Source organism: Camelina sativa, chromosome 9 (genome assembly GCF_000633955.1).
Source record: "Camelina sativa cultivar DH55 chromosome 9, Cs, whole genome shotgun sequence".
NCBI classification, from domain to species: Eukaryota; Viridiplantae; Streptophyta; class Magnoliopsida; order Brassicales; family Brassicaceae; genus Camelina; species Camelina sativa.
Genome location: NC_025693.1, coordinates 3,401,447 through 3,413,162, shown reverse-complemented (window position 1 = coordinate 3,413,162; position 11,716 = coordinate 3,401,447). Strand labels below are relative to the sequence as shown.

At 32.8% G+C, this 11,716-nt stretch overlaps 1 protein-coding gene across 1 annotated transcript; it reads right to left on the bottom strand.

The window, feature by feature from the left end:
• Positions 2,652-4,555, bottom strand: LOC104714967. The gene is made up of 3 exons (XM_010432427.1): positions 4,551-4,555; positions 3,599-4,201; positions 2,652-3,540 (listed from the first exon to the last, which is right to left on the bottom strand). Exons 1-3 carry the CDS (start codon positions 4,553-4,555, stop codon positions 2,652-2,654), a joined length of 1,497 nt encoding a protein of 498 aa, XP_010430729.1.

The following is an 11,716-nucleotide window of genomic DNA, read 5'->3' as shown; positions in this document are numbered from 1 at the left end:
TCAGATGGGATTAATAGCATGCTAAATGAACCTAAGGGTTTAATGGGTTAAATCGAATGGCCTTGCATGTGTAAATTGGACTAAAGATTTAAACGGTTAAATCTTATTTGGTTGCATGCATATTAGGACTTGTTGCATTTGTTTTGCTTAAGTCGATTATGTTGTTTGCATGCATGTAAAATGATCTTAAGTTGCTTGATCTATTATCTTGCTTCTTGTTGATTATTTCATGATGGGTTTTCTTGTTTGATTGTTTGCATGCGTATACAATAATCCTAAGTTGCTTGATTTCCTATCTCGCTTCTTGTGTGATTATTGCATGATTTGTTCTTGGTCGATTTCTTGCATGCGTGCTTGATGAATCGTTGCTTGAATGGAGGTGGTGTTTTATTTTAGCTAGTCTCTTGAATGTGTTTCTTGAGTCGTAGCTAGTGTAATGTGTCGATAATTCTGGTTCCATAAGCGTTTGTCACGCGTGAGTTCCCGACGACCACTCACGCGGGGACATTGTTACGGCTGGCTAGCTACCAGCGTAACCGCTACATGACGATGTAGCTAAAGGTGGGTTCATGCCGGAGAACTTTGTGGTCTCGGCATGGGAAGGATTGGAACGGAACAGATTATCGAAGGGCCCTAGGAGTAAAGAGTCTAGAGTAATCAAGTGTCCCTTGTTTATGTCTAGTCGTCTTTACATGTTGTGTGTTGCGTGTTGTTAAAGAGTTTAGGGTATTTCAAGTGATCCTTGTTGTACTCTAGACGTCTTGTTTGGTTATTCGGTCAAGGAGTTAGGGTAGTTCAAGAGTTCCTTGTTTATCCTAGTCGTCCTTGCTAGCCGTGTAGAGGATTTAGAGCGTCGAGTCGAGTCGCGTTGATCTAACCTCTCTTGCATGTTGTTGTTTGAATTGCTTCCGCTAAGCTTTTGTTGCGTTGCTTTGATGTTATTTGCTAGTTGTTGTGGCTTGCTAGCTTCTTGGGATTGCCGGGGTAGTCGGTTTGGGGAAGTAATATCCTGTTTAGGATAGAAAGGGGGTACCCAGACTCACTGAGTAATCTTAGATTACTCATGTCTCATTTGTTGTGGTTTTGCAGGGAAACCTAAGTGAGTCTAGAGCCGGAGCAAACGTTAGGGTACCGGATAGGGTTTTCTTGTGTTTCTTGTAAAACCCTATATTTTCTTAAAAGAACAAGTGTAAAGTTTTCCGACTATCTTTATATATATTACTTTAATGATTTATTTTCGATGAAGTATCTTATTAAAGTGATATATATATACGGTTTTCAGGAAAGCATGGCAAGTTGCAACTGATACTCAGCCTAGTCCGGGCTAACACAACGCACCAGGCCGCGAGGGTTGCAAAGCCTAAGTAACCTCGGCTGCGGGTGGGACTGTGCTAGGGAGGACCGGTCGGGAAGTCTGCAGCTTCCGTCCCTCGACCGGATCACCTTGGTGCAATTCCACAAGTGGCGTCCCGTGGCTGTCCGATGGCCTTAGTGGTCATAGTACGGTTCGGGGGCGTTACACATCCCATCGTCCAAAAAACCTCTCTGATACTCATCTAGCAACCTCATCCAAAAAGTAACCGAGAAACAAAGCTTCTTTGCGGTGCAGATGAAGAAACATCTTGAACTTCAGGTTGTTGGACTTCAACTGTTGTTGACTCAATTTCTACAAACGCTGCTTCCATTTCAGCATGATCTTGCGCTTCCAACAGTGGGACATCGTTTAGTCTCCTTGTCTTTGCCCTGCTCTCCGGAGACTACCAAGATATAAAGAAGCAAATCAGCTAACCATGAAAATAACAAAAATGAACAATCAAACATTCATGAACAACAAGAAATACCTCATGAGGACATTTTCTCGAATTATGCCCCTTTTCACCACAAAGACCACAAGTCATTACTCTTCCTTTTCGGTCAACCTTTGTCTGAGACTTCTTCTTCTTGCTTGGTGACTCATTAAGACCCTTGATCCTGGCCTTACCCTTAGGTCTTCCAGCTGGACGTTTATAAGGAGGTGCAGCAATGCGGGGTTTACCAGATTTAACCCAAAATTTGGATCCATTGATGGGTCTTAAACCTCTCCTATATGTCGCTTGCCATTTAGCTGTCAAGTAGTAGTCCGATATATAGTCTTCCACCTCCAGATTCATTTCTCTGATTGCACATACAGCATGACGACATGGTATACCTGTCAAATCCCATTTTCTGCAGGCACAAGTACGCTTTCCGAATGACACTGCATAGCCTGTCCCGAATTCAACAATCTCATACTCTCCACCAGTGCTTGAAATCATTGCACAGTATTTTGCTTCATCACATGATTTCTCCAGCTCCTTCCTTGCCTTCTTTGTGTATTTTGCAGCTTCTTTTCCAGCAATAGTGGACCTGTTGGCAACCCTTTGCATTGCATCCCTTCTAACCAGTTCGAGCATAGTCACAAAGGGCTTCCTCCTTGCAATCTTCAAAGTTCGATTGTATGACTCAGTATGGTTGTTGTGTGTATCAGCACAACAACATCCGACTCTAAAGAATGCCATGCACCATGTGTGTGGATCCTTCTGCATTAAAGTTTTGTGAGCCTGCGGATCAAACTCCTTGAATACAGCCAAATTTTCATTATAATCAGCTTCATTGTAGCTGCTAGCAACTCTCTAGAATAGTGGCTTCAACATATTTTCCTTGTGAAATTTTTTCAAGTTTGAGTAAATGTGCCTAGCACAAGCTCGATGCTCTGCCATTGGTAATTCAGTCGCAACACCATGAATCAATCCTTTGTGCATGTCAGATATAAGAGTGATGTTCTCACCTAACCCCAACCCAAGGTCTTCCTTTAGCTTACGAACAAACCATTCCCAGTTGGGATTGTTCTCACAATCCACCACAGCCCAAGCTATTGGAAAAATCTGGTTGTTCGGATCCCTTCCAACAGCAGTAAGCATCTGTCCTTTCATAGAGTGCTTCAAGAACGTCGCATCCAGACCAATGATTGGTCTGCAGTTCTGCTTCCAAGCACTTCTCAAAGCCTCAAAGAAAATGTACATTTGTGAGAATGCTTCACTACCATCATCCCTTGTTGTTGTATTAATCTCCACAGTAGTACCATCATTCGTTTTACAAAGCTGCAACTCATAGTCTCTTAACCTTGAAAACTGCTCATCACATTCTGCTTGGAGCCTATCAAATATCCGTCTTCTAGCAACTTTAGTCTGGTTTGGTGAGATAATAATGTTGTATCTTCTCTTCATTTCATCTTTTATCTCTGGACCACTCATCTCTGGATCTCTTCTAATATCTTCCAAGAAGAGATCAGCAATTATAGGAGTCTTTATAAGCTCACACCTTCCTGTTGGATGACATAGATGTTCATTATGATAACGCTTCACCATCCACTTCCCAATAGGATTCTCCACTGAACAATAAATTTCCCAATGACACCCTTTTCCTTTACATTTAGCCTCGAGCTTCTTCTTCTCCCACCTCGAGTAAACAACATTACGCCTCGTTTTCAAGATATATTTGATGATGTTCTTCTTAAAATCACTCCCAGAACAGAACAATTGCCTTAAGCTGAACATCAAGTAAATCTCTTCTAACCAACCTCTCAGCTTGTTGTTCTTCATCACCAGATTCATCATTGGTTGCAGGATATTCTTCATCTTCATCCAGAATCTGTTCCTCGTAATTTTCATTGTTGAAAACTTGTATGTCCTCCTCAACAATCTCAGCATCATTCTCACGAATGTCATCTTCACCCTCCGAGTCTGATGATTCAGATAATCCAGCATCTGATTTCTGGCCATCACTACCTTCATCTTCACTCACATTATCCTTAAGAACTAATTTTGCATCTTCTATCACCTTTTCCGCAGGTAATGTGCCCTCAAGTGAATCTGCGTCTGCCTTTTCAAAAAATATGTCTATCTCTCCCATCCAACGTCCTTTTGCAACCAACTTCTTCTTATTAGCATCAACATTTTTGAACAGTGGCATCCTATCTGATAATTCCTCAAACGGTAGCTTGTACCACATTTTCCCAATGTTTTTGACTTGCTTTTCAAGCAAATATATGAGTACATCTTCGAAGATTGTAACAGAATCCACCTCTACTACTTCAACTTTTCCATCAACGTAGTTTAACACTCCACCGTCGGTTTTGAAAATGCCAGAATGATGACATTTCACCTTAACTTTAATCTTCTCACTACAAAAAATGAGAAGAAAAAGATATAAGCCAAAAAAGACAATTAAAACAGTGTCTGCAAATTATTTTTCACCCAACATGAACAATGTATAAAGGCAAAACAAAACCCCACAACTTTCACTTTAACCCGACAACTATTATATAAACAAAGACCCGACATTTTCAGGAATAAACCCAAATCAAGCCCATAAAGTTCTCGACAACAACCCTACAAACCCACTTGCTCAGATCCACAAAGATGTAAAGAAATCAAAACCGACAACAACCCTACATTCTCTGATTGCTCAGTTGCTCAGATCCACAAACATGTAAAGAAATCAAAACCGACAACAGATAACTTAGAATATACCTCATTGGAACGAGAATCAATACACGACTTTGTCTTCTAGCTCGATTTCAAGTAGCGATTTCACCACATTACACTTTGGTAGTCTCAATTGTTTATTTTCTCAAAGTAAACCCTAAGTGAAAAAGGGGGATTTTTCTTCACCACAGGTCGATAAACGAAGATCTTTTTAACTTTTTAGTTGTTACTGACGATGAAATTTGTTGGATCTTAATAGATTGGGTATTTAGATAATTAAGGCCCAATTAATTTGATCCATTAAAAAAACCAAAATCGGGTCGGGTCTTAAGTATTTGATTCGGGTCGGTATTCGTCAAGCGGGTTCAGTTAATTGGGTCTGGATGAGTCAACGGCGAGTCAATGCCGGAGATCGGCGACCGGTTACCCGGGATTCAATGTTAATGATGTTAAACGCATAACCTTATAAACCTCGTACATGTGGTCATGCAAAACATTAAGTTGGTGTAGCTGAGTATCCATTAGTTTACTTCAGATGTGTAGCCATGTGTTCGACAATAGTCTGTGTAGCTGACAATCTTTTTTCCTTTCTGTTATTTGTTAGATCTTTAAATTCTAGTTTTCGTTCATGTTTCTTTCTTCCTTAAATTGAGAGAATATAAATCCAGAAAGAACTCTTATCAAATCTTATTAGGTTTTTGATGAATAAATCGAATTCAAATCTACACATTGGGTTCTTAGAAAATGTAAGAGGAATAAGATGAAGTTCTCGGTCTTTTTTTTTTTTTTAATTACTTATTTTTGTTTTGTTTGAAAACAAATAGAAATTTAATATTCTTAAAGACAAAATTGTAATTTTAAAATAATAATACATACTAGAATATAACCCGTGCTCTAGCACGGGTTGAAATTTCTTTTGTTTATCATGTAATTTTTATTCAAAAACATCATATATGTGATTATTTTATTTATTTTAAAAGTTTTTTTGGATGGAATACTATGCCAAATCATATGCTGAATATGAATTATGAAAATAACATATATTTTGTAAGATCTATTCTAGTAGATCTAGATAATTAACTCGTGGCATACCACAAGTTAAGTTATGTGATAAAAAATTAATTTATTTTTTTTATTTGATTTGTTAAGTGTTTAAAATTATACATTATATTTTGATTGTTAATATTGTGAGTTAACCCGTAGTATACCGCATATTAATGTAACGTATGTTTGTCAAAATCATCTTAACCGAGAAAAAGCCTACGAAACAACATTATTCTAAACTTTAATTTAATCTGAGAAATCATATTTCTTGAAATTTTAACCTTTGCTCATATTTCTTGGAATTATTTCATATTATAGTGACATATTATTGATTCGTGCTATAACAAATCAAATTAGAGTGTTTATAATTTTTAACTTTTTGATCTATCATATATTTATGATATTTTTAAAAATATCAAATTAAACTATTTTAAAATATTTCAAATTAATTTATTTTAAAAGTTTAAAATATATTAAACTATACAATTCAACAAAGAAATATATGAAATTGAATTTAAATATTCAAATTTTGTTCCGTTACTCAGTTAAAATTTTAGTTTAATAGATATTTTTTTAAAGAATAATATTACTAAAGCTTGAATATTTTATGGATTGAACAATTTTTTTGGTATGAATAGAGTGTATTTCGGTGAATGAAAATATCAATGATTTATACTAAAAGTTTGGAGGAGTGTTAGGTAAAATATTATTTCGTTTTAATTAATTTTCGAGATTTTATTATATATATTTTTTAATTGCCTAAAAGTATATATGGCCTAACAGTATATGGTTGTTAGAGATTTTATTTCTTTTAAGTTGTATTATTCTTGGGATATTCTTTTTAAATGTATCTATGTATAAGTTAACCCATATAACCTATTTTGTAACCAACTAATGAATCAAATAATAACTATAACTTTATAACTTATAACTATTATATAGTCTACCAAAAAGAAGTTGTGTACTTTCGAAATATTAAATAGGGGATGCCAGGTATTAAACTTACAATATTTAAAAATTGGGATATTAATCAATCTTAATTAATTAATGAAGTATTATTTTCAACTTTAAAAAAACAGGTATTATTTGTCCAAAATAAAAATAGATAAAGTACTTTTAAGCTTTTTTCCCAATGAAGAATTGTTCTTTTAGTCTTGATTTTGAAGCCAAGGTGCCAAATTTGAATTCTATAATGCAATTTTTTTTTTTGAATTCTATATTGTAACTATGCCCATATTTTTGTGGCTATTGTGTTAATATCTATAGGGAAAAAAATATTGTGTGGCTAACTGATAATTGTTGCTATCCGCCGTTAAGTTGCTACAAGTTAACCACAAAATATTTTGTGGCACTTAGTCACATAAACATATAGCCACGTTTTTTCCCTTTTGCGTTTGGTTAAATTTAGTAATCTCATTTGAAAAATGGAGCATCTTTACAAATGTCTCTTTTGCTGTACTCGTTTTCAAAGTTTCTCCTTTCAGTTGTCCATTTTTATCTCATAACATTTCCATATCATGCAAATAATTAAGTTTCTTAGAACTTAATTTTAAATCTCATAACATTTCCGTATCTCGTCATAGGATAAGAATCTCGTCCAAGTATTTCTAAATGATTTATAAGGGTTTACAAGATTTTATAAGATTATAAAATATTTATGAGATTGTACACATATTTATAAGATTTTACACACATTTTTTTTCTATAAAAATACATTTGTATGTATTTATAAATTTAAAAAGCAAATGTGAACTTAAGCAATTATGGTATTTTAACATACCACAAGTCTAGGGTTAACTGTGTTATTGTATTTATCTTGAACTAAATAATACTCATTTTATTCCTTATTAATTCAATTTTTAGAAAAGAAAATTATTGCGAAAAGCCATAAAATTTAGTTTTTCATTTATTTTAATTAGTTATCAATGATAAACTGTAAACTTTAATTGAAATAATTGAATATTATTAGTTTAAAGGTTTGAAACAATGTTAATTACAAAATGATGTATTTATGATAATTTATAATACTCCTTCTGTTCCAAATTATAAATCTTTTAGTCTTTTATTTTTGTTTCATTTTATAAGATTTTTTTAAAGTTCAATGCATTATTTATGTTTATTTAGTATATCATGACTATTTGTATTCTGCAGTCTTTTATCTAATTGGTTAAACTCTTTTAAATAAATATTAAATAATATTATGTCATGTATAAATAAAAATACATTTATAGTTTCTTAAACTTTGTGATTTTAAATAAAAAAAATCTTATAAAATAGAACAGAGGGAGTATATTGTTTTTCATATCCGTAAAAAAAAAACTAGATTTTGGATTTAAGGAGTACCATTATGTCAACAACAACATGTCATGATACCATGTCATGATATGTAAGGGTTTTAAAATTAAGATATTCTACGAATCTTAAACGCATATACAAAAAACACAAACAAACAAATACTACTACGAAGCGTAAGCGTTGCTTTTTGCATTTAAAACTAGGATCGGACCCGCGCTACAGCGCCGGGGAATATTTATAGATATATACGATTCATAACAGATTGAAATATGTTACATTTTTATTTTGCTATATCACGGTTGATTATTGGAAACTATATATTTGTGTAAAGAGTTAGGATAAAATAGTATTAAATAATAAAGAAAATATAATAAATAATAATATAATGAGTTTTGATATAACAAAAAGAAATAAACTGAAAAAAAAAATAGCACTACGAAGAATATTTGCGGATACTACGATCCATAACAGACTGTATATACTATTCATTTTCATTTTCATTTCCAATATTATTGTAAGAAGTTTGAATAAAATAAAAGATAAAAAAAAAAAAACAATCTGAGTAAATGGTATTATGATGAGTTAGGATTAGAAGAAGAAATTAAACATATTTAATATTAAAAAATTTTAAGAGTACAATTGAGAGTAAAATAATTACGTAAGGACATACAATATAAATGAGAATGAAAATTACCAAAATTTCATTTAGAAAAACCATAATACCGACTAAAAAGAAACTTGTGTGACACATGCAAGTATTATTTCCCTTAAGTAAGAAAATACATAGTATTTGGCTCAATAAAATATATAAATAGTATAGTTAACTATAGTTTTCTCCAAGATAATATTTTCACATTTAAAAATTCTAATTACTTAGTTGTTTTTTTCTATGTGTGGCCATTCCCCTTAGTTCTCATCATCCAGAATTCCTTTGCTCCATTGCTTCTTGCTTGGAAGAAAATGTAGTTGCATCAACAATAAAATTTTCTTGAACCTGTTGTAAATAAATAAGAGCATAGATTGTATAAGAAACTTAACAATTTGACCATTATAAGAATAAAATTTTGTATAGTTGCAATTTCTCAAATGAGTCCCAATCCTGTAAAATAAGAACAATTTACCTTTTAAACATGGTTAGGATAATTTAATCTTTAAACATCTCAATATAATATATTTTTTAAACATATGAATATGATATATAACATCTGAATATGCTAATGAAGGTGTAGTGATGGAATTAGTTTAGAAAATCTGTGAAAATAAGATAATTTGGAAATTAAGATTGTATATATAAAGAATATGATTCCAAAAAGAATATGATTCCAATTGTGCTTTTGGGATTGACGCAATTGCAAACTAAATAATGGAATATATTTATGATATTATGAGATTTGTATCATTTCTATTAATTATTAATTATGCTAATTAAAGAATATATTTAAAAAGTTTGAAAGAATTGTAGTTAGTATAAATTCGAATGTGCTATTATATTCACTCAAAAGATTATATTAATTGTAATAGTTTCCAAAATCTAGGACAGTAGGACCTATCAATATTTGCTAAATCAATATCCGATGTTTCTGAAATATTTTTGTTAAGTCTGTTCTAGCAGTTAATGATGATTTGAATTAATTTTTATTGTTAACATTTTAGTAAATGTTAATTTTATACGATTAATCTATAATAAGTACTTAATTTTATAAGTTACCAAAACTTTAGGACAAAACAATATCTTTGAAATTAATATGTCATATTTATAGAATATTTTGTTAAGATTTTTTACGGCAATTAATGATAATTTTATTTATATTTTTATCAGTTGTGATGGTGAATATATAGTTTGTTTTTAACCCATTCTGTATAATTTAGTATAGTCTGGTGGTGAGAGGCTGAGTTCGATGTACGACTTGGTCTTGGGTTCGAACCCACTCAATTTTTTTTAGTTAAGAGTAAATTACTAAATTATCCTTATCTTCTTCCTTAAGATTGGATTTTTGCAGATTCCATTTCTGCAAAATCACGCTAGCACTTGATTTTTTTCATGATTTTATGAGTTTTGCACAGAACTGTATGTTAGATCCATCAATTAATCATTATCTCATTTTTTTTATCGAACATGGCATAATTCCGGTGAATCCCCACCGGCAAGCGCCTTCTCCAACGTTGTTATTTGTCCAGCAAAGGATCATGAGGGAAACAAATTGAATTCTCCAATACACATATGAGATTCTAAAATTATGTTCATCGGGGGGAAAAATTGGAAAAAAACAAAAAAAGCTCACTTGTTAAAAATGTGAAACCCATTTATGATTCTATTTAGGATTCTATTGTCGTAATTGGCTATAACTACAAAATACAAACTATCCGATTGATAACTTTCGGGTAATTTAAAAAATTAAACCCGACTAAGACATGATTAAGTACTAATCTACCCTTAATGACAATGTTTTCTAGTCTAAGTCTGATGGCAATTTTGGTAGTGGGAGAAGTTGTACTTCTCTTTTACTATAATAGAGATAGCACATCAGTGAATTGTTTGTTTTGAAATGATGTAAATTGTCATGTAAATGTAATTAATATAGGAACTCAAACAAATGATTTTTTTTTTTTTTTCTAATATCAGAATAGATCTCCAGGTTTATAGAAAAAGTCTGAAACTAATCCAGGATGGATAAACCCTTTTTCAAATGGCCGAAGTTACCACATAGTAAATGAGAAGCAATTTGCATTTAGATATCGCGTCACTGGGTGTCAACAACAAAACAATGGCCCTTTCAGGCTGGCAGAACACAACACTATTATGTTAGCCAACAAAACGATGGCCCTTTCAGGCAGAAATATCGATGTGTTTATCGTTAAGATGTGCCAACAAAACGATGGCCCTTTTCAGCTCTTATTAGCGTAAAAAGTGAAATCGAACAAAATCTAATCTTTTCCAAATTACATAAGCCTCGTGATCCTCGTGTTACGTTTGCCAACAAAGCATGGCCCGTTTAGGTATGAAAAGAAGTGCTCCATCATGCTTTTAGCGTTGGTAAATTATGAGATAAAAGTTTCTATGACATAAACATTGATGTTACTGGAAAATAATGGCGTAATTATTAACATGACTATTGACTCCTAGTCTACTACGCTGGTATAGCTTCGGTTATATCCGGTTTCATGTATGTATGTGCCTCCACACATCTTTGTTTTCATAAACATAATGGGTCAAAGGCCCGTTAAAAGCCTACTCCATATGGGTGATGTAGTCGAGTTGATTAACGATGTCGCATTATTTTGATTCTAGTACGTTGTCGTTTACGAGTCTCTCTTTCATATACTGTATGTAAAATCAAATTTTCTCCGGTGGATAATGCAGTGAAGGGACGACGATGATTCAATTCTTCGGACTTTTTGGTGGCAGAACAGCAGGTATTCAATTCTTACAAGCTCCTGTTCTTCACCCGGTAATGTACCATTAAACTTGAAATGTTTGTTTGTGCAATAGTGATAGTATTTTGTCATTCTGCTTAAAATGTCTTCAACAAAAATCAACAGATGGCTGAAGGGTTATTCAACTTTGTGATAGCTTGGACACTCATGTTTGCTCGCAGTTTGACCGAAACGGCTATATTTTAGCGTCATGCTGTTAAAGGCCCATTAGAAGTTCTAAAAAGAAGTTGTAAAATTCATTGGTCTGATATGAAACATAACCATGTTTCAAATGTTAGCATTTTTGATAACTTTTTTATTTATTTATATGTGTGTAGTGTCCCATACTCCCATGGTTGCATTTTTCTTTTTTTTTTGGTTCAAACTCCCATGGTTTGCTTAACTTTATAAAGTTCACTGTTAACTTTGCAAAAAAAAATAATTTTGGAAATCGATAG